Source organism: Thalassophryne amazonica, chromosome 8 (assembly GCF_902500255.1).
Source record: "Thalassophryne amazonica chromosome 8, fThaAma1.1, whole genome shotgun sequence".
Classification (NCBI taxonomy): Eukaryota; Metazoa; Chordata; class Actinopteri; order Batrachoidiformes; family Batrachoididae; genus Thalassophryne; species Thalassophryne amazonica.
Window position 1 is genome coordinate 105,536,084 of NC_047110.1, and position 24,695 is coordinate 105,560,778.

Sequence of the window (24,695 nt, forward strand, 5' to 3'; positions counted from 1 at the left end):
TCAAACAGTCAGCTGAGGTACGTTACCTTCCAGGTAGAACGATATCTCGGCAAAGAGGTGGAGATGACGTCTTGCTGATATACCGATGCTGATCCGATGAGTGGTGACAGCTGTCATAGGTGATGAGTGTCAGCTGTCACCCCGGCTGCTCCTGTGAGGCGGCAGCGCCCTCTGGTGCCTGGAGCCCGCACTCCAGGCAGGGTGCCCTCTGGTGGTGGTGGGCCAGCAGTACCTCCTCTTCAGCGGCCCACACAACAGGACCCCCCCCTCAACAGGCGCCTCCTGGCGCCCGACCAGGCTTGTCCGGGTGGCGGCGGTAGAAATCGGCCAGGAGGGCCGGGTCCAGGATGAAGCTCCTCTTCACCCAGGAGCGTTCTTCAGGGCCATACCCCTCCCAGTCCACCAAATACTGGAAGCCCCGGCCCATCCTACGGACATCTAAGAGCCGGCGCACAGTCCAAGCCGGCTCGCCATCGATGATCCGGGCAGGAGGTGGTGCCGGACCCGGAGTACAGAGGGGTGAGGTGTGATGGGGCTTGATCCGGGACACGTGGAAAACGGGATGGATCCGCAGTGAGGCCGGAAGCTGAACCCTCACTGCGGCTGGACTGAGTACCCTGATGATCTTGAACGGACCGATATACCGGTCCTGCAGTTTAGGGGAGTCCACTCGAAGGGGAATGTCCTTAGTAGACAACCACACTGCCTGCCCTGGCCGGTACGTAGGGGCCGGGGTCCGCCGACGGTCTGCATGGGCCTTCGTCCTCATCCGGGCCCTCAGCAAGGCAGAACGGGCGGCACGCCACACCCGACGGCACTTCCGTAGGTGGGCCTGGACCGAGGGCACACCGACCTCTCCCTCAACCACAGGAAACAAAGGAGGTTGGTACCCCAGACACACCTCGAAAGGGGAGAGGCCGGTGGCTGACGACACCTGGCTGTTATGGGCATACTCGATCCAGGCCAGATGGGTACTCCAGGCCGCCGGGTGCGCGGCTGTTACGCAACGCAGGGCCTGCTCCACCTCCTGATTGGACCGTTCTGCTTGCCCGTTGGTCTGGGGATGATACCCGGATGAGAGACTCACCGTGGCCCCCAGTTCCCGGCAGAAGCTCCTCCAGACTTGCGAGGAGAACTGGGGACCGCGATCGGAGACGATGTCTGTTGGGATCCCATGCAGCCGGACGACGTGGTGGACCAGGAGGTCCGCTGTCTCCTGGGCCGTCGGGAGCTTCGGGAGGGCCACAAAGTGGGCCGCCTTGGAGAATCGGTCCACTATCGTGAGGATGGTGGTGTTGCCCTGGGACGGCGGGAGGCCCGTGACAAAATCCAGGCCGATGTGGGACCAGGGGCGATGGGGCACGGGCAGCGGCTGGAGCAGTCCCGAAGCCCTGCGATGGTCAGCCTTGCCCCTGGCGCAGGTGGTGCAGGCCTGGATATAGTCCCGGTCTTCGGTCTTCCCGCTCTGGGAAAGCACAGCTCCTATCCCTGAGTCCGAGGCGTCCACTTCAACCACTAACTGGCGACTAGGATCGGGCTGCACCAGAACGGGTGCAGACGAGAAGCACCGTTTCAACTCCTTGAACGTGGCATCGCAACGATCCGACCAGGTGAAGGGGACTTTTGGTGAGGTCAGGGCTGTCAGGGGGCTAACTACCTGACTGTAGCCCTTAATGAACCTCCTGTAAAAATTAGCAAAGCCGAGGAACTGTTGCAGCTTCCTACGGCTGGTGGGTTGGGGCCAGTCTCTCACCGCCGCGACCATGGCCGGATCAGGAGCGATTGAGTTAGGGGAGATGATAAACCCCAGGAAGGACAAAGAAGTGCGGTGAAACTCGCACTTCTCGCCCTTCACAAACAGCCGGTTCTCTAATAACCGCTGCAGGACCTGACGTACATGCCGGACATGGGTCTCAGGATCCGGAGAAAAGATGAGTATATCGTCTAGATATACGAAGACGAATCGGTGCAGGAAATCCCGCAAGACATCATTAACCAACGCTTGGAACGTCGCGGGGGCGTTTGTAAGACCGAACGGCATGACTAGGTACTCAAAATGACCTAACGGGGTGTTAAATGCCGTCTTCCACTCGTCTCCCTTCCGGATCCGAACCAGGTGATACGCATTCCTAAGATCGAGCTTGGTGAACATTTGGGCTCCATGCAGGGGCGTGAACACTGAATCCAACAAGGGCAATGGGTATCGGTTACGAACCATGATTTCGTTCAGCCCCCTGTAATCAATGCATGGACGTAGTCCGCCATCCTTTTTTCCCACAAAAAAGAAACCTGCACCCATCGGGGAAGTGGAATTCCGGATCAACCCGGCAGCTAAAGAGTCCCGGATGTAGGTCTCCATTGATTTGCGCTCAGGTCATGAGAGGTTGTACAGCCTGCTGGACGGGAACTCAACGCCTGGAACCAAATCAATGGCACAATCGTACGGACGGTGGGGGGGAAGGGTGAGCGCCAGGTCCTTACTGAACACATCCACAAGGTCATGGTACTCCACCGGCACCGTCCCTCGATTGGGCGGGACTCTGACCTCCTCCTTAGCCTGGGAACCGGGAGGAACCGAGGAACCTAAACATACCCGATGGCAGGTCTCGCTCCACTGAACCACTACCCCGGACGGCCAATCGATCCGGGGATTGTGTTTTAACATCCAGGGGAACCCTAAAATCACACGGGAGGTAGCAGGAGTCACAAAAAACTCGATCTCCTCTCGGTGATTTCCTGACACCACCAGAGTTACTGGTGGTGTCTTATGTGTGATTGGAGGGAGTAGGGAGCCATCTAGTGCCCGCACCTGCACAGGCGAGGTAAGCGCCACCAGAGGGAGCCCTATCTCCCTGGCCCATCTGCTGTCTAACAGATTCCCTTCAGAGCCCGTGTCCACCAGTGCTGGGGCCTTCAGGGTTAAATCCTCATAAAGGATTGTAACTGGGAGTCGTGTGGCAATGTGGGTGTGTCCCACGTGAATGTCTCGGCCCACCCCTAGCCCAGTTTCTAGGGGCGGGCGTTGGTGTTTAACCGCTCGGGGCAGTCTCTTACCTGATGCTCTATGGAGCCACAAACAAAACACGCTCCGCGGGCCAGCCTCCTCTGTCTATCTGGTGCCCTAAATGTGGCCCTGCTCGTGTCCATAGCTTCGTCAGCAGGGGGAGCTGTAACCACACGGAGCGTAGGGGCCGTGGAGCGTGGGGAGGGGGGAACGCGGTCGGAACCGGAAGGGAGAGGGACGGCGCGTGCCCGGCCACGCCCTTCGTCTCGTTCCCGACGGCGTTCTTCTAACCGATTGTCTAATCATATAACGAGATCAATAAGCCCATCTAAATCCCGCGGTTCGTCCTTAGCCACCAGGTGCTCCTTTAGGACCAACGACAGTCCGTTTACAAAGGCGGCGCGGAGGGCAGTGCTATTCCAGCCGGACCACGCAGCCGCGATGCGGAAGTCGACTGCATAGGCAGCTGCGCTCCGGCGCCCCTGTCTCATTGACAGCAGCACGGCTGAAGCGGTCTCTCCTCTATTTGGGTGATCGAACACTGTTCTGAACTCCCTCACAAACCCATCATATGTCTGAAGGAGCCATGAATTCTGCTCCCAGAGCGCTGTAGCCCAAGCGCCTGCCTCACCGCGAAGCAGGTTTATTACATAAGCTATCTTGCTGGCATCAGTCGCGTACATGACAGGACGTTGTGCGAAGACGAGCGAACACTGCATAAGGAAGTCCGCGCATGTCTCCACACAACCTCTGTACGGCTCTGGAGGGCTTATGTATGCTTCCGGGGAAGGTGGGAGGGGTGGTTGAACGACCTGTGGAACGTCACTGTTACGCACAGGGTCGACAGGAGGGAGAGCCGCAGCAGCGCCCTGAGGGCGCGCTTCCACCTGCGCGGCGAGAGCCTCCACCCTGCGGTTAAGGAGGACGTTCTGCTCGGTCATTAAATCCAACCGAGCCGTGAAAGCGGTGAGGATCCGCTGCAACTCACCGATCATTCCTCCTGCAGACGCCTGTGCGCCCTGTTCTTCCATTGGCCGTTCAACAGCCGGTTGATGCCCCTCGGGATCCATGACGGTGGCCGAGATATCCTGTTGGGAAAGTGTAGGTACACGGACCCACAACAGGGGGCGCAAATGAACGGACAATGGAGTAGGTCAAATAACAACACTTTACTGTTGTGAATGTGCACAACAAATACAACAGATTACAACAATAGACAAGAGTCAATTCACAAAGGTGTCGTGTGGGCAGGCTCGAAGATAGGAGATGTCTGTCCAAAGCAGAACCGGAACCACACGATTTCCTCCGCCACCAGACCCCGGGAATACTGGAGCCGCCAAGTCCCGAACTCCCAGGTGGCCACTGCCTCCGCGTGTCGGACCTGGTACTGCTGGCGAGGAACAAAAAGCAATTAAATGAGGGCGCGTTTGCACCCAAGAATCCGTACGGCAGGAAAGCTACCTCCACCTCTCGTTGGAAAAGTAGTCCACAATACAACGCACAAAGTCACAAAAGAATACTGTCAAACAGTCAGCTGAGGTACGTTACCTTCCAGGTAGAACGATATCTCGGCAAAGAGGTGGAGATGACGTCTTGCTGATATACCGATGCTGATCCGATGAGTGGTGACAGCTGTCATAGGTGATGAGTGTCAGCTGTCACCCCGGCTGCTCCTGTGAGGCGGCAGCGCCCTCTGGTGCCTGGAGCCCGCACTCCAGGCAGGGTGCCCTCTGGTGGTGGTGGGCCAGCAGTACCTCCTCTTCAGCGGCCCACACAACAAAATCTGGTCCATAAAGGTGAGGACTTTGATCTTGACTGATGGAAGACATCATCAGACTCAATACTTGTAAAGTGTCTTGATATTCTCCCCACAGTAACTGGGGTGACTGGAATCTCGGCTGTTTCGGAATTTTAAAAAAGCAATTTCAACATAATTTTATTACATTCAACTTGTGACATATATCAAGGAGTTTGTGCTCATACTTTCACCTCATCTGTTTCTTGTATACTTTGCTTGCACACATACTCTAATTTATGGTTTTTAACTGTGTTCTACAAATTGAAAGATGAAAAGACAATCTCACTACAGAATTTAATGAAATATAGTCCATGGGTCCAGTCGATTCAACTGATTTGACATTCATTTTATGAAAAAAAAAAAACAATATATATATATATATATATACATATATACAACCCCTGGCAAAAATTATGGAATCACCGGCCTCGGAGGATGTTCATTCAGATGTTTAATTTTGTAGAAAAAAGCAGATCACAGACATGACACAAAACTAAAGTCATTTCAAATGGGAACTTTTTGGCTTTAAGAAACACTATAAGAAATCAAGAAAAAATATTGTGGCAGTCAGTAACGGTTACTTTTTAGCCCAAGCAGAGGGAAAAAAATATGGAATCACTCAATTCTGAGGAAAGAATTATGGAATCACCCTGTAAATTTTCATCCCCAAAACTAACACCTGCATCAAATCAGATCTGCTCGTTAGTCTGCATCTAAAAAGGAGTGATCACACCTTGTGGACTGACATGAATCATGGCTCCAACACGAGAGATGTCAATTGAAACAAAGGAAAAGATTATCAAACTCTTAAAAGATGGTAAATCATCACGCAATGTTGCAAAAGATGTTGGTTGTTCACAGTCAGCTGTGTCTAAACTCTGGACCAAATACAAACAACATGGGAAGGTTGTTAAAGGCAAACATACAGGTAGACCAAGGAAGACATCAGAGCATCAAGACAGAAAACTTAAAGCAATATGTCTCAAAAATTCAAAATGTACAACAAAACAAATGAGGAACGAATGGGAGGAAACTGGAGTCAACGTCTGTGACCGAACTGTAAGAAACCGCCTAAAGGAAATGGGATTTACATACAGAAAAGCTAAACGAAAGCCATCATTAACACCTAAACAGAAAAAACAAGGTTACAATGGGCTAAGGAAAAGCAATCGTGGACTGTGGATGACTGGATGAAAGTCATATTCAGTGATGAATCTCAGATCTGCATTGGGCAAGGTGATGATGCTGGAACTTTTGTTTGGTGCCGTTCCAGTGAGATTTATAAAGATGACTGCCTGAAGAGAACATGTAAATTTCCACAGTCATTGATGATATGATGATATTTTGTGTCATGTCTGTGATCTGCTTTTTTTCTACAAAATTAAACAACTGAATGAACATCTTCTGAGGCCGGTGATTCCATAATTTTTGCCAGGGGTTGTATATATATATATATATATATATATATATATATATATATATATATATATATATATATATATATATATATATATATATATATATATATATATATATATACTCAACAAAAATATAAATGCAACACTTTTGGTTTTGCTCCTATTTTGTACGAGATGAACTCAAAGATCTAAAACTTTTTCCACATACACAATATCACCATTTCCCTCAAATATTGTTCACAAACCAGTCTAAATCTGTGATAGTGAGCACTTCTCCCTTGCTGAGATAATCCATCCCACCTCACAGGTGTGCCATATCAAGATGCTGATTAGACACCATGATTAGTGCACAGGTGTGCCTTAGACTGTCCACAATAAAAGGCCACTCTGAAAGGTGCAGTTTTGTTTTATTGAGGGGGGATACCAGTCAGTATCTGGTGTGACCACCATTTGCCTCATGCAGTGCAACACATCTCCTTGGCATCATCTGTGAAGAGAACACCTCTCCAATGTGCCAAACGCCAGTGAATGTGAGCATTTACCCACTCAAGTCGGTTATGGCGATGAACTGGAGTCAGGTCGAGACCCCGATGAGGACGACGAGCATGCAGATGAGCTTCCCTGAGACAGTTTCTGACAGTTTGTGCAGAAATTCTTTGGTTATGCAAACCGATTGTTTCAGCAGCTGTCCGAGTGGCTGGTCTCAGACGATCTTGGAGGTGAACATGCTGGATGTGGAGGTCCTGGGCTGGTGTGGTTACACGTGGTCTGCGGTTGTGAGGCTGGTTGGATGTACTGCCAAATTCTCTGAACGCCTTTGGAGATGGCTTATGGTAGAGAAATGAACATTCAATACACGAGCAACAGCTCTGGTTGACATTCCTGCTGTCAGCATGCCAATTGCACGCTCCCTCAAATCTTGTGACATCTATGGCATTGTGCTGTGTGATAAAACTGCACCTTTCAGAGTGGCCTTTTATTGTGGACAGTCTAAGGCACACCTGTGCACTAATCATGGTGTCTAATCAGCATCTTGGTATGGCACACCTGTGAGGTGGGATGGATTATCTCAGCAAAGGAGAAGTGCTCACTATCACAGATTTAGACTGGTTTGTGAACAATATTTGAGGGAAATGGTGATATTGTGTATGTGGAAAAAGTTTTAGATCTTTGAGTTCATCTCATACAAAATGGGAGCAAAAACAAAAGTGAAGTGCTTTTGTTTGTTTTTCTTTTTTTTTTTTGTCTAACCTGATGTACTATTTCATGTGCAATGATCGTGATGATTGTTTCCTTGTGCAGCTCCGAGGACACGCCTTCTTCATAGAGCAGGCTTTCCTCCTGGTAATGGATACACCCCCAGTTTTCCATTGCTCCATTGTAAAAGTCTGGTACTGCAATTTGATCTTTAAGGATCACAGACACAAATTATTTCATAAACTGTGCTGCATATAAAACAACATCAACAAATCATTCTTATCAATCTTATATTCTTATTACTATTCTTTTTATATTCTTATTGTTGTTGTTATTACCACTAAAATATGCTACTTGACTGGCACAGTATCACTTGCAGTGGTGGCTTAGCAATCTCAGAGTAACAAAGTAATTAACTTTTTTTTTTGTCAATTTGTGACAAATGTCCCATTGAATGTGAAAATAACCATTTTTATTGCCCAATTAGCTAACGGTATTGAAATATGAGTATAGTTAGTTTGCTAAGCTAGTTATCGGCAAACTGTCTTGAATCTCTTGATAGTTTGGAAAAAAACAAGTTTGAAATTTAAAAAAAGAATAAAGAAACATGGGCATATTTCTTTGAAAAATACTAAAATATATTAATAAAAACACATAACATTAAAAGCATGCACAGTGTGAAACAAAGTTAACTATCATGTTGTGGCGGTGTCAACACTTAAATCATGTTACTGGGTGATTTAAAAGACAACCTCATTTATATATATATATATATATATATATATATATATATATATATATATATATATATATATATATATATATATATATATACAAAAATTATGGAATCACCGGTCTCGGAGGATGTTCATTCAGTTGTTTAATTTTGTAGAAAAAAGCAGATCACAGAAATGACACAAAACTAAAGTCATTTCAAATGGCAACTTTCTGGCTTTAAGAAACACTATAAGAAATCAAGAAAAAAAATTGTGGCAGTCAGTAACGGTTACTTTTTTAGACCAAGCAGAGGGAAAAAAATATGGAATCACTCAATTCTGAGGAAAAAATTATGGAATCATGAAAAACAAAAGAACGCTCCAACACATCACCAGTATTTTGTTGCACCACCTCTGGCTTTTATAACAGCTTGCAGTCTCTGAGGCATGGACTTAATGAGTGACAAACAGTACTCTTCATCTATCTGGCTCCAACTTTCTCTGATTGCTGTTGCCAGATCAGCTTTGCAGGTTGGAGCCTTGTCATGGACCATTTTCTTCAACTTCCACCAAAGATTTTAAATTGGATTAAGATCCGGACTATTTGCAGGCCATGACATTGACCCTACGTGTCTTTTTGCAAGGAATGTTTTCACAGTTTTTGCTCTATGGCAAGATGCATTATCATCTTGAAAAATGATTTCATTATCCCCAGACATCCTTTCAACTGATGGGATAAGAAAAGTGTCCAAAATATCAACGTAAACTTGTGTATTTATTGATGATGCAATGACAGCCATCTCCCCAGTGCCTTTACCTGACATGCAGCCCCATATCATCAATGACTGTGGAAATTTACATGTTCTCTTCAGGCAGTCATCTTTATAAATCTCATTGGAACGGCACCAAACAAAAGTTCCAGCATCATCACCTTGCCAAATGCAGATTCGAGATTCATCACTGAATATGACTTTCATCCAGTCATCCACAGTCCACGATTGCTTTTCCTTAGCCCATTGTAACCTTGTTTTTTTCTGTTTAGGTGTTAATGATTAACTGATGGGGTGACACACTGCATCACGGGCTACCTGAACTTCTGTAGGGACGTTGCTGTTCCCATAAAAACTGTACGTTGCTTTCCAAACAACAAGCCCTGGATCACCAGCGATGTCAAGAATCTTCTAAACCAAAAGAAGAGGGCGTTCAAAGACAGAGATGGGACAGAGCTTAGGCGTGTACAGCGGGAACTAAAGGCTCGCCTTAAAGGGTGGTTGGCTCTCACTGCGGTATTGTATCACTTCCTGTTCCGGAGCACAGCGGTGTTTTTCTGTATCTGTTAGCTGTTTAATCTGCGCAGTTAGATTGATCTAGTTATCTAGATTACGATTTGTTTCCCAGTGTAATCTTCATGTGCCTTAACTAAAGCACTCCTTCTGCTGAATCACCTCTAAATTATTTACACATTATTCACTTTGCGTGTTTTTAGGAATCCGCTAGCTTAGCGCAGCTACTAGCTCTTAGCCAATTTAGCATGGCGGCTTCTCCCGTCTCTCCCGCACTTTTCTGTTCTGGGTGTGAAATGTTTAGTTATTCCTCGGCCTCCTTTAGCAGTAACGGTACTTGTAATAAGTGTAGCTTATTCGTAGCTTTGGAGGCCAGGCTGGGCAAATTGGAGACTCGGCTCCGCACCGTGGAAAATTCTACAGCTAGCCAGGCCCCTGTAGTCGGTGCGGACCAAGGTAGCTTAGCCACCCTTAGTTTCCCTTTGGCAGATCCCGAGCAGCCGGGAAAGCAGGCCGACTGGGTGACTGTGAGGAGGAAGCGTAGTTCTAAACAGAAGCCCCGTGTACACCGCCAACCCGTTCACATTTCTAACCGTTTTTCCCCACTCGACGACACACCCGCCGAGGATCAAACTCTGGTTATTGGCGACTCTGTTTTGAGAAATGTGAAGTTAGCGACACCAGCAACCATAGTCAATTGTCTTCCGGGGGCCAGAGCAGGCGACATTGAAGGAAATTTGAAACTGCTGGCTAAGGCTAAGCGTAAATTTGGTAAGATTGTAATTCACGTCGGCAGTAATGACACCCGGTTACGCCAATCGGAGGTCACTAAAATTAACATTAAATCGGTGTGTAACTTTGCAAAAAAACAATGTCGGACTCTGTAGTTTTCTCTGGGCCCCTCCCCAGTCGGACCGGGAGTGACATGTTTAGCCGCATGTTCTCCTTGAATTGCTGGCTGTCTGAGTGGTGTCCAAAAAATGAGGTGGGCTTCATAGATAATTGGCAAAGCTTCTGGGGAAAACCTGGTCTTGTTAGGAGAGACGGCGTCCATCCCACTTTGGATGGAGCAGCTCTCATTTCTAGAAATCTGGCCAATTTTCTTAAATCCTCCAAACCGTGACTATCCAGGGTTGGGACCAGGAAGCAGAGTTGTAGTCTTACACACCTCTCTGCAGCTTCTCTCCCCCTGCCATCCCCTCATTACCCCATCCCCGTAGAGACAGTGTCTGCTCCCAGACCACCAATAACCAGCAAAAATCTATTTAAGCATAAAAATTCAAAAATAAAAAATAATATAGCACCTTCAACTGCACCACAGACTAAAATAGTTAAATGTGGTCTATTAAACATTAGGTCTCTCTCTTCTAAGTCCCTGTTGGTAAATGATATAATAATTGATCAACATATTGATTTATTCTGCCTTACAGAAACCTGGTTACAGCAGGATGAATATGTTAGTTTAAATGAGTCAACACCCCCGAGTCACACTAACTGTCAGAATGCTCGTAGCACGGGCCGGGGCGGAGGATTAGCAGCAATCTTCCATTCCAGCTTATTAATTAATCAAAAACCCAGACAGAGCTTTAATTCATTTGAAAGCTTGACTCTTAGTCTTGTCCATCCAAATTGGAAGTCCCAAAAACCAGTTTTATTTGTTATTATCTATCGTCCACCTGGTCGTTACTGTGAGTTTCTCTGTGAATTTTCAGACCTTTTGTCTGACTTAGTGCTTAGCTCAGATAAGATAATTATAGTGGGCGATTTTAACATCCACACAGATGCTGAGAATGACAGCCTCAACACTGCATTTAATCTATTATTAGACTCTATTGGCTTTGCTCAAAATGTAAATGAGTCCACCCACCACTTTAATCATATCTTAGATCTTGTTCTGACTTATGGTATGGAAATAGAAGACTTAACAGTATTCCCTGAAAACTCCCTTCTGTCTGATCATTTCTTAATAACATTTACATTTACTCTGATGGACTACCCAGCAGTGGGGAATAAGTTCATTACACTAGAAGTCTTTCAGAAAGCGCTGTAACTAGGTTTAAGGATATGATTCCTTCTTTATGTTCTCTAATGCCATATAACAACACAGTGCAGAGTAGCTACCTAAACTCTGTAAGTGAGATAGAGTATCTCGTCAATAGTTTTACATCCTCATTGAAGACAACTTTGGATGCTGTAGCTCCTCTGAAAAAGAGAGCTTTAAATCAGAAGTGCCTGACTCCGTGGTATAACTCACAAACTCGTAGCTTAAAGCAGATAACCCATAGGTTGGAGAGGAAATGGCGTCTCACTAATTTAGAAGATCTTCACTTAGCCTGGAAAAAGAGTCTGTTGCTCTATAAAAAAGCCCTCCGTAAAGCTAGGACATCTTTCTACTCATCACTAATTGAAGAAAATAAGAACAACCCCAGGATTCTTTTCAGCACTGTAGCCAGGCTGACAGAGTCAGAGCTCTATTGAGCTGAGTATTCCATTAACTTTAACTAGTAATGACTTCATGACTTTCTTTGCTAACAAAATTTTAACTATTAGAGAAAAAATTACTCATAACCATCCCAAAGACGTATCGTTATCTTTGGCTGCTTTCAGTGATGCCGGTATTTGGTTAGACTCTTTCTCTCCGATTGTTCTGTCTGAGTTATTTTCATTAGTTACTTCATCCAAACCATCAACATGTTTATTAGACCCCATTCCTACCAGGCTGCTCAAGGAAGCCCTACCATTATTTAATGCTTCGATCTTAAATATGATCAATCTATCTTTGTTAGTTGGCTATGTACCACAGGCTTTTAAGGTGGCAGTAATTAAACCATTACTTAAAAGCCATCACTTGACCCAGCTATCTTAGCTAATTATAGGCCAATCTCCAACCTTCCTTTTCTCTCAAAAATTCTTGAAAGGGTAGTTGTAAACAGCTAACTGATCATCTGCAGAGGAATGGTCTATTGAAGAGTTTCGTCAGGGTTTAGAATTCATCATAGTACAGAAACAGCATTAGTGAAGGTTACAAATGATCTTCTTATGGCCTCGGACAGTGGACTCATCTCTGTGCTTGTTCTGTTAGACCTCAGTGCTGCTTTTGATACTGTTGACCATAAAATTTTATTACAGAGATTAGAGCATGCCATAGGTATTAAAGGCACTGCGCTGCGGTGGTTTGAATCATATTTGTCTAATAGATTACAATTTGTTCATGTAAATGGGGAATCTTCTTCACAGACTAAAGTTAATTATGGAGTTCCACAAGTTTCTGTGCTAGGACCAATTTTATTCACTTTATACATGCTTCCCTTAGGCAGTATTATTAGACGGTATTGCTTAAATTTTCATTGTTACACAGATGATACCCAGCTTTATCTATCCATGAAGCCAGAGGACACACACCAATTAGCTAAACTGCAGGATTGTCTTACAGACATAAAGACATGGATGACCTCTAATTTCCTGCTTTTAAACTCAGATAAAACTGAAGTTATTGTACTTGGCCCCACAAATCTTAGAAACATGGTGTCTAACCAGATCCTTACTCTGGATGGCATTACCCTGACCTCTAGTAATACTGTGAGAAATCTTGGAGTCATTTTTGATCAGGATATGTCATTCAAAGCGCATATTAAACAAATATGTAGGACTGCTTTTTTTGCATTTACGCAATATCTCTAAAATTAGAAAGGTCTTGTCTCAGAGTGATGCTGAAAAACTAATTCATGCATTTATTTCCTCTAGGCTGGACTATTGTAATTCATTATTATCAGGTTGTCCTAAAAGTTCCCTAAAAAGCCTTCAGTTAATTCAAAATGCTGCAGCTAGAGTACTAACGGGGACTAGAAGGAGAGAGCATATCTCACCCATATTGGCCTCTCTTCATTGGCTTCCTGTTAATTCTAGAATAGAATTTAAAATTCTTCTTCTTACTTATAAGGTTTGAATAATCAGGTCCCATCTTATCTTAGGGACCTCGTAGTACCATATCACCCCAATAGAGCGCTTCGCTCTCAGACTGCAGGCTTACTTGTAGTTCCTAGGGTTTGTAAGAGTAGAATGGGAGGCAGAGCCTTCAGCTTTCAGGCTCCTCTCCTGTGGAACCAGCTCCCAATTCAGATCAGGGAGACAGACACCCTCTCTACTTTTAAGATTAGGCTTAAAACTTTCCTTTTTGCTAAAGCTTATAGTTAGGGCTGGATCAGGTGACCCTGAACCATCCCTTAGTTATGCTGCTATAGACGTAGACTGCTGGGGGGTTCCCATGATGCACTGTTTCTTTCTCTTTTTGCTCTGTATGCACCACTCTGCATTTAATCATTAGTGATCGATCTCTGCTCCCCTTCACAGCATGTCTTTTTCCTGGTTCTCTCCCTCAGCCCCAACCAGTCCCAGCAGAAGACTGCCCCTCCCTGAGCCTGGTTCTGCTGGAGGTTTCTTCCTGTTAAAAGGGAGTTTTTCCTTCCCACTGTAGCCAAGTGCTTGCTCACAGGGGGTCGTTTTGACCGTTGGGGTTTTACATAATTATTGTATGGCCTTGCCTTACAATATAAGGCGCCTTGGGGCAACTGTTTGTTGTGATTTGGCGCTATATAAAATAAAAAATGATTGATTGAAAGAGGCCAAGGAGTCCTACAGGAAGAAGGTGGAGAGAAAGTTGCAAGACAACAACATGAAGGAGGTCTGGGATGAAATGAAAACCATCACAGGCTGCAAAAACAGCAGCCGCAGCCCAGTAGATGGGGTGTGGACAGAGCAAACCAGTTTAACGACTTTTTTAACAGGTTTGATTGTTCTACCTCTGCAAACCCCCCATCAACCCCTCCCGCAGCAGTTATCACTTCATCACCATCAAAACCTCCAGCAGATCAGCCCTCACCCTCACCATCATCACCATCAGCACCAAAACCCACAGTAGATCAGCCCTCATCCTCACCCTCACCATCCTCACCACCATCATCATCATCATCATCATCATTGTCACAGTCAGCCGGAACAAGCACCCACTCTCACCGTCCTCCCTCCTTCACGGCAGACCAGGTCAGGAGAGAGCTAAGGAGACTCCACCCCAGGAAGGCAGCAGGCCCGGATAAAGTGTGTCCCAGAATGCTTAAGGCCTGCGCCAACCAACTGGGGGAGCCCCTCCAGCATGTTTTCAACCTGAGCCTGCATCTCGGAAAGGCCCCAGTCACGTGGAAGACATCCTGTGTCATTCCAGTTCCTAAGAAGGCACACCCGAAGGAGCTGAATGACTACAGGCCAGTCACTTTGACATCCCACGTGATGAAGACCATGGAGCGACTGTTGCTGAGCATCCTCAGACCTCAGGTCAGACATGCTGAGGACCCACTGCAGTTTGCATACAGGGAGAAGGTGGGAGTGGAGGACGCCATCCTCTACCTCCTTCACAGGGCCCACTCTCATCTGGACAGGGGTAACAGCGCTGTGAGGGTCATGTTTTTTGACTTCTCCAGTGCCTTCAACACCATCCAGCCCCTGCTACTGAGAGACAAGCTCATGGAGATGGAGGTGGACACTCATCTGGTCACCTGGATCACTGATTATCTAACTGGAAGACCACAATACGTCAGACTCAGTAACTGCACCTCGGACACAGTGATCAGCAGCACTGGAGCACCACAAGGAACTGTGCTCTCTCCAGTTCTGTTCACTCTGTACACATCAGACTTCAATTACAACTCGGAGTCGTGCCACATGCAGAAGTTTTCGGATGACACTGCTATTGTGGGATGTGTGTGAGAAGGACAGGAAAGAGAGTACAGGGACCTGATACAGGACTTTGTGGAGTGGTGCAAATCAAACCACCTGCAGCTGAACATTGCCAAAACAAAGGAGATGGTAGTGGACTTCAGAAGGTCCGGGCCCACTCTGCAGCCAGTCTCCATTGAGGGGGTCGATGTGGAGGTGGTCTAGACTTACAAATACCTGGGGACACTTATGGACGATAGGTTGGATTGGTCAGCCAATACTGACACCCTCTACAGGAAGGGACAGAGCAGACTGTACTTCCTGAGGAGGTTAGGGTCCTTCAGGATCTGCCATAAACTCCTGTGAATGTTCTACCAGTCTGTGGTAGCCAGTGTCCTCTTCTCTGTGGTGGTCTGCTGGGGGAGCAGCATGAAGAGGAGGGACGCCGGGCGACTGGACAGGCTGGTGAGGAAAGCTGGTTTAGTGCTGGGAACAGAGCTGGAGACACTAATATCAGTGGCAGAGAGAAGGACCCTCAGTAAACTGCTGGCCATCATGGACAATGTTGAGCACCCTCTGCACAGCGCCATCATCAGGCAGAGGAGCTCATTCAGCGGCAGACTGCTGTCCCAGTCCTGCCACACGGACAGATTCAGGAAGTCTTTTGTCCCTCAGGCCATCAGACTGTTCAACTCTTCCCATCTCAGTAAGAAATAATCCTGTGACACATCTGTTTGACCTTTTATTGCTTTCTTTTGCACTACCAACACTGTTTACACTGCTTACTTCTTTGCACAACCTACACTGTTCACATTGTGTACTGTTTACATCTGTGCTACCTCCTCACTACTGCACTACTACATTTACTCCTCCGTCATATTCTCTGAGACTGGATGCTGCACTTGCACACATATTTTTAGTTAGTAGCTTTTATTGATTAGTCTATTTTTCTTTTATTAACTTAACCCTATTTTGTGTGTCTGGTGCAATGTGTGTGTCTTGTCTAATGTGTAAGCTTCTGGATGCCTTGAATTTCCCTCTGGGATCAATAAATTATCTATCTATCTGTCTATCTATCTATCTATCTATCTATCTATCTATCTATCTATGATGGCTTTCGTTTAGCTTTTCTGTATGTAAATCCCATTTCCTTTAGGCGGTTTCTTACAGTTCGGTCACAGATGTTGACTCCAGTTTCCTCCAATTCGTTCCTCATTTGTTTTGTTGTACATTTTCGATTTTTGAGACATATTGCTTTAAGTTTTCTGTCTTGACACTTTGATGTCTTCCTTGGTCTACCAGTATGTTTGTCTTTAACAACCTTCCCATGTTGTTTGTATTTGGTCCAGAGTTTAGACACAGCTGACTGTGAACAACCAACATCTTGTGCAACATTGCGTGATGATTTACCCTCTTAAGAGTTTGATAATCCTCTCCTTTGTTTCAATTGATATCTCTCGTGTTGGAGCCATGATTCATGTCAGTCCACTTGGTACAACAGCTCTCCAAGGTGTGATCACTCCTTTTTAGATGCAGACTAACGAGCAGATCTGATCTGATGCAGGTGTTAGTTTTGCGGATGAAAATTTACAGGGTGATGCCATAATTTATTCCTCAGAATTGAGTGAGTCCATATTTTTTTCCCTCTGCTTGGTCTAAAAAAGTAACCGTTACTGACTGCCACAATTTTTTTTCCTGATTTCTTATAGTGTTTCTTAAAGCCAGAAAGTTGCCATTTGAAATGACTTTAGTTTTGTGTCATGTCTGTGATCTGCTTTTTTTCTACAAAATTAAACAACTGAATGAACATCCTCCGAGGCCGGTGATTCCATAATTATTGCCAGGGGTTGTGTATGTATGTGTATATATATATATACACATATATATATATACACACATATATATATATATATATATATATATATATATATATATATATATATACACACATATATATATATATATATATATATATATATATATATACACACATATATATATATATATACACATATATATATATATATATATATACACATATATATATATATATACACATATATATATATATATATATATACACATATATATATAGAGAGAGAGAGAGAGAGAGAGAGAGAGAGAGAGAGAGAGAGAGAGAGAGAGTTTTAATTTTTAAAACATGTAATATCATTTGCATTTTTAATTTGAATTTTTATACAATTCTGTGGTAATCAATCCATAGTCATACCGAGCTTTGACAGAGGGTACTTGATTCCAAAATGAGCCTCGTAAAACTCAAGAATGTTTCCGGTGACACTGGCTGCATACTGAGTGGATCCAGCTTTTGTGGCCTCAGGACGCGCGTACGTCTGCAGATAAAACACACACATCAGACACATAAAGTGCAGAGGAATCCTGTGTTTTCCTGTTTTGCACGAGTGTGTATTGTTTCTAATCAGAACACAGACACTGATGCTACTAAGTGCCTTCAACACAAACAACAGTTACAGGAACTCTGACCATGTGGAAACTGGAATTGTGTTTGTTTATAGTGCTTAACAGTGTTTGTATGTTGAAATCTTGGCTGTTGTGTTTGTTATCTTTACAGTAATTGAATTTTCTTCCCCAGATGTTTTGTTTTATTTTGGAGAAACTTACAGACTTAAAACTTCAGAGCCAAAAATGACATACGACAGTTTCATCAACCAAAACACCAAAACTAATTCTAAAACAACTAAAGATATTATGTTAAACGAACTACATTTATATAGCACTTTTCCATCTGAGTCAGAAGCTCAAAGTGCTTTACAATGATGCCTCACATTCACCCATACTGATGTCAGGGTGCTGCCACTCAAGATACTCACCACACACCAGGAGCAACTGAGGGATTAAGGACCTTACCCAAGCACCTTTGTCTACTTCAGATGGGGTTTGAACCGAGGATACTCTGGTTTCAAGCCCTCTTGCTTAACCACTTGACCATCACCACCCTATGTTGCATATGACCATGAATGCATGGTTCAATTACATGGGGAACTGGGGGGAAAAGGGTGTCTAACTCCCCCCCCCCCACACACACACACTTAAGACTCCCTCAAAGAGGTAAACACACTAGACCAGATATCGCTCTCATTTCCGCCATATTGTGTAAGGAACTGCCATCATTTTCAACAAGTTTGTGTATGGTTTTTGGGTCAATATCAATTTTTGTAAAAGGAATCCAGTAGCTTTCACTTTAAATAACTCCACATTAGGAAGTGATTGAAACAAGAATTTTGTTGTTGTGCACTGAAAATGCATATCTCTTTGATCAATTCATACTTTTAGATATCTGTTGTCATGGAGGCAATGTCTGATTTTAAGTGATTTTAAGGTATGGCTACTAGCATATAAAATTCTATATGGTTTAGCACCCTCGTACTTGGCAGATCTACCTACACCTAATGTAGCAGCATGTGCTTTACGTTCTCAAGGCGAAGGACTGCTGTGTACTCCAGAGGTGAAAAAGACGTCATCTAGTCACAGAACCTTTTTCAAAAAATCATGAGTTTTGGAACAGCTTGCGTTTTGAGATAAGACAGTTGGATTCTCTGGGCTTGTTTAAGTCTAGATTAAACACTCGTCATTTAATTGATCTGACTTTTCTGTTTTATCATTTTGCACAATGTTGTTCTTAACTGTTATTGTATTTTAAATTGCATTTATTTTTACTGTCTTACTGTTAGTTGAGATTGGCCTGAGGACTGAAAACCTTATAGGGCCTGATCCACTGATTTGGACCTTGCCCTCGTGTAGCACCTTGGGGTGACTTGTGTTGTATTTTGGTGGAAAATAAATTCCGACAGAGTGATGGCCAAGTGGTCTGCAGACTTGTTCCCTAGTGGAAGATTTGTGGTTCAAGACCACCCTTGCCCAGTTGCCATGTCATGTGGAGTTGCATCAAGAAGGGCATCTGACATGAAACGTCTGCCAAATCAATATCTGAACTGTTGCACTGACCCCAAGTGAAAACAGGAGAAGCTAAAAGAACTTACTTTCTGTCCTTAGCCAGTAGACTTGGACTGGACAGTCAATTCCTTACACAAGATGGCTGTATAAGATACCCACCTTACATGCTCTATTTGCACCTGTTTTTTTTGTTTTTTTTCTTAAGCTGCTGTTTCCCAACTTTTGATTGGCTATGCACACCTGGCTAGGTTTATTATCTGTGAATGGAGTAGGGTCAGTGAGAAAACATGCAGGACAAGTGCTCTGTACACAGTAAAATCACCAGTGTAAAATTAACACTGCCATTGTACATATGGTCCTACTTATGTTAAAGTTGTTAATATTTGGAATAATTGTCCGGATAACATAAAATCACTCTGTAATTTTGGTTGGCTTTAAAAGGCTCTACAAAAATTATTGTTCAGCTTGGGAGTCCGACGAGGGCGGTCGCATCTCCTCCACTCTCCCTTATCTCTCTGCTTTTAACCTTCAAGTCCCTACTTCACCAGACTGTGAATTCCTCAAAACTATATTGGATTCTGGATCTACTGGACTACTATTGGATTAACCATGGAATTGATCAGCTGGTCTCTGAACGCTATTGACACCATTTTTTTCTACAAGAAGGTCAGGACCGGGGGATCCTACCTGCCCAGATGGAACGTATCCTGCGGGCTATGTCCTCGACTCCTGGAGTTCCTGGCATGTGGCATGCTTGGCGCCTTTCTCTGTGGAGGACGTCGAGGACCTATTCATTTTTGGTCTCATGGCAGCAGGGCTGGTACTTTTTGGCTTATGTGCTGCCCTGATCTACTGGAAAATTAGCAAGATGGCAGCAGCAAGAACCACGGGCCCTCGCTTGTCCGTCATGATTAAGAAGGTCGGCAAGGCAGTGCATTCTCAGACTGCGATGACTCTTGAACTCAGATGCAAATTGGATGACACCTTGGAGCTGATGCGTGCCTTGCAGTTGAAGCTGAAGATTTCGGAGGCCGGTGAATATTCTTAATTCAAAGTTAGGAATATTCTTAATTCATAATTGGGATTTGGCTGATTGTGTGGAACTATAAAAAGTGTTTTTCACTGCTCAGCTGCAACATTACAGGCATCAAGGTCAATTGCCCACTGTTTGTTGAAAGGAGAGTTGGAGACACCTGGTGTAACTTCATTCAGTTCCTTAAACAAGATGGCAGTTCAAGCGACTCATGGCTACTTCAAAGTATGATGAGGACGTTCAAGTCTCTGTTTTTCATCTCTATGCTAAAAAAAAAAAAAAAAATGCTCCTATCTTCACCTCTAGTCATGAACTTTGGGTAATTACCAAAACAACAAGGTCGCGGATACAAGAGGCGGAAGTTAGACTCCTCATTCGGGTATCTGGTCTTACACACCAGGATAGGGTGAGAAGCTTGACTATCCCAGAGGGACTCAGGGTAGAGCTGCTGCTTCTTCATATTGAAGGGTGCCAGCTGAGGTGGTTCGGGCATCTGGTGAGGATGCCCCCTGGTTGTCTCCCTAGGGAGGCATTCCAGGCACATCCAACTGGGAAGAGGTCCTTGGGAAGACCCAGAACATGCTGGAGGAATTATATTTCCCCAGATGCCTTCAGAATACCCCAGGATACCTCAGAAAGGGTTGAAGGATTTGGCCAAGGACAAGAAAGTGTGGGATTGAGCTGTATGTTCTGCTGCCACCATGACCCCAAACCAGATAAGCAGCAGAAAATGAATGAATGTTAAAAAGAACACCTTTTTTGGGGGGGGGGGGGGGGGGGGGGGGGAGCATTATATATCCTTATCTTTAATTCTAACATCCAGTGCGTGGCGCAAGCCAAACGATGACATACTAGGTTAACGTAGTAGCTACATAATTGACGCTAGCTAGCTAAAGATCACATTTTCTACATTTGCTTTATCATTGTAGAATTCGCACTCTACATGACTTGACTTACCTTAATTGTTACGTGCTCGTAACTTGAAGTAGTCGCTGTGAACTCTGACACTGTGAAGGCCAGCAGGTACGTGGACATTTCCTTTGTTAACACAAAATGCGTGTTTTTCCAGTCGCCCTCATAGTTGGAGTCTGAAAGAATGGACAGATTTTACTTTATTAACACTGTTTAATATTTATTACTTGAGGTTCATAGTTCAATAAAAACGTCCATGTTTTGTGAAGGATGCGAATTAGTGTGCGCTATTAGAGCAGTGTGACTTTCACCTTTAAACATCCAGTTGGTGAGAGCTGTAGTGCCTTTTCTGTGGATGATGGTAACGTCAAACTTGGCCTTCATCGCTGGTTCATCAAAACACGGAAACACACTCCTGGCATATGTCGGCTGCATTTGGCTGGTGGCTAGAAATCTGAAATTAATACACAAAAAGATGGTGCTCCGTGTATTATCAGGTGCAGGAATACTGATAAAACAGCAAAGGATTCTGGGCAACTGTTTCTGTTGCTTGCCTAGCTTCATGATTCGAGTCACAGTTTAAAGTGGTGGTTTGATTCCATGTCAGATAGGAAAATTACTAAAATCCCCTGTGCAAGGTCCTTAATCCTGAAATTGCTCCCAGTGTGCATTTATGCACCTTGTATGACTGTTTCCATTTATTAATTATTGATTTAAATGAACTCTAAGTGATAAACATTGACCCTGGAATCTTCTTGTGTACAGCTGTTGTTTACTTGTCTGAAGAAATGTTGTTGGAAAAGTAATTTTATTTAAATGTGTTTTATTCAAGAGGGTCCATATTGATGTACGCTGTTATGCTGCCTCCAACCCTCAGAAGTTTGGAAATTGCGACCTCCAGCTTGTGGAAAAAAAAAAATGCCTTGAACACGATGTCAGGCTGGAATTTCGGTTTGGAAACTTGTGGGGAAATTGAGCAACCCGAGGCGGTCATGGCGGTCCAAATTGCGACTGGAGAGACAAAGTTATAAATGTTGAAAATGCATCTTTAAATTAATTTTTAACAACACATTACTGCTATATGTAATATAATCACAGATTTATTAAGTTACCAGCACCACACATCAACAAAAATGTGTTTGACAGTTTCATTTAGCCCAAAAGATAATGTTAGCCTAGCTAAACTGTTGTATAGGCTAAGTAGTTGATGACTCAAATAACCAAGTGAATCTCACGCACTTTTTCCATAAATATAGTTGTTTTTATGGCTGGCCTTTCCGACTGTCTGAGGGTTTTGAACACAGCATTAGTTTGTATTTCACATTTTTAATTAATGTACTGTATATCATGTTGCAAAGCTTTAAAACCTCTTTAAAAATATTGCTTAAAATAGCCTGATGCTACCTTGTATAATGCTACACAACTGTAGTGTACACCTACTCAAAGCATAAGATGAGATTCATTTGAACTTTCTTTTGTCATGCTGTCAATAACATTACCATTAGAGTGCTAACATCTCCTAAATTAACCTGACACTAGCTTCTTTAATGCTATCCAACTGTAGCTTATGCATTATTTTGTTTCACATTTTTAGTTAATGTATATCATGTGGCAAAGATTTTAAACCTTTTTTTAAGATATTGCATAAAATAGCCTGATGCTAGCTTGTATAATGCTACACAACAATAGCTTACACCTGCTAAAAGGCTAAGACTAAACTCATTTCAACTTTCTTTTGTCACATTGCCAATAACATTAGCATTAGAGTGCTAACATCAGCTACAGTAGCAAAGATAAAGCCAGTAAATGAGTGTGAAATTCTTCATATACTATGTGAATTTCCCACTAGTCGTTGAGTCTAGTCCTAGGATACACTAGTCCTAGTCCTAGGGTACACTTGTCCTGGTTAGAGTTAGGGTGAATTTTAAAATCAGTTTGGGGTTGTAATATACACCATCAAATAATATAAAGAGGTTAGGACTAGTGGATCCTCCCCATGCCCTATAACTGATGACATTTTCTGGGTAAAGTGGCTCCACATCGTGCATATCTGCACCACATTTGATGTCTGAAGTTGGACTGAGACCCTCCTGGGTTGGAACTGCCTGGTTTCAGTCAACACCAGTCTGATATCTGAGCAGCATCTTGATGCACAAGAACAGTTTCTTTGAACACAAACATTTAAGACGTACACCCCAGTCATAGCTGGCAACTGGGTTTAAACAACCAGAGAGACGAGAGCTCAGTTCTAAAGCAGTATGTAGGCAATGTGTAGAAAAGGGTTTAAATAAAGTACATTTTGCACAAAATGTACTTGTGAGTGTAGAGTTTTTTTTTGTTTGTTTTATATATATATATATATATATATATATATATATATATATATATATATATATATATACGTGGTCTGTTAGAAAAGTATCCAACCTTATTATTTTTTTCAAAAACCATATGGATTTGAATCACATGTGATTGCGTCAGCCAAGCTTGAACCCTTGTGCGCATGCGTGAGTTTTTTCTGCCTGTCGGTTGCTTCATTCGCCTGTGAGCAGGCTTTGAGTGAGGTGTGGTCTACCCCTCTCGTCTATTTTTTATTGCAAATAAATGTCTGAACAATTTGGATCTTTGCTGCATCAATTTTTTTCCAGAAACTGTAAGAGACCTCCAGGTGGACACCGTTCGAAAAATTAATATGGCTTTCAGGGACGATTTTATCGGGATTAAACAGATTACGGGGTGTTACTGCCCCTTTAAGGACGGCCCACAACTGCTGAGAGCGCAGCGCGCTCCCAGCCCCCATCGACAGGCTGACACCCCGCACAAACAACCAGATCATTTCCAACGTGAAAGCTTTGTTGATCCAGGACCTCGTCTGACTTTCACAAAAAGGCAGAAGATGTGGACATCAGCACTTTTTCCGGCACATTCCACCGTTACAGGAGGTTTTTTCATGGAAAAAGAAGCCGAGGGACGCGCCACGGAGCCGTTCATTGCGTGGGACAAAACCACCTCGGTGTTTGTCTCACAGGACGGCTTAAAGGTGGATTTCAGACGGATTCCGGTTGCTTTCCAGTCGTGTGAATAGCCGATTGTGATTGTGCATGAGCTGAACATGCCAGAACATGTCCTGTGAGGCTTCATCACGGCGTTTCTTTTCGCCATGCAGCTCCGGCGCGACGCGCGGAATTCCTCCACCTTTGTTCCTTTTTCCATGACAAAAACTCCTGTAAAAGTGAAATGTGCCATTCATTTCTAAACTGGACACTGTCTTGATCCGGTATGTCCTCTGACCAGCACAGGAATTGTGAAAAGACGTGGACATCAGTACTTTTTCTGGCACATTAAGACAGATGTGCGGAGGAGTTCGGCGCGTTGTGGTGCAGTCGCTCGGCGCAAAGAAACGCCGTGATGAAGCCTCACAGGACATGTTGGGGCTTGTCCAGCTCAAGCTCAATTTCTCAGATATTCACACGACAGAAAAGCAACCGGAATCCATCTGAAAGCCGTCCTGAGAGACCAACATGAGGTGGTTTTGTGCCGCGTCAAGAGCGGCACGGTGGTGCATCGCTCGGCTTCTTTTTCCATGAAAAAAAAAACTCCTGCAATAGTGGAATTGTTTTTTTTTTTTTTTTTTTTTATGTATTTAGGGAGAAAATACCACAGTGACCTGGATAAGCCCTAGAAAATGAATG

General features: G+C 44.2%; 1 protein-coding gene across 1 annotated transcript in view; it reads right to left on the minus strand.

Annotated features, from left to right (window-relative positions):
• LOC117514978 (aminopeptidase N-like) overlaps positions 1-24,695 on the minus strand; it is a 119,387-nt gene that overhangs the window by 87,470 nt on the left and 7,222 nt on the right. Inside the window, exons 2-5 of the mRNA XM_034175541.1 lie at positions 21,315-21,457; positions 21,049-21,179; positions 17,356-17,476; positions 7,472-7,626 (exon numbers count right to left, since the gene is read on the minus strand). Coding sequence (XP_034031432.1) covers positions 7,472-7,626; positions 17,356-17,476; positions 21,049-21,179; positions 21,315-21,457 — 550 coding nt within the window. The remainder of the gene's footprint in view (positions 1-7,471; positions 7,627-17,355; positions 17,477-21,048; positions 21,180-21,314; positions 21,458-24,695) is intronic.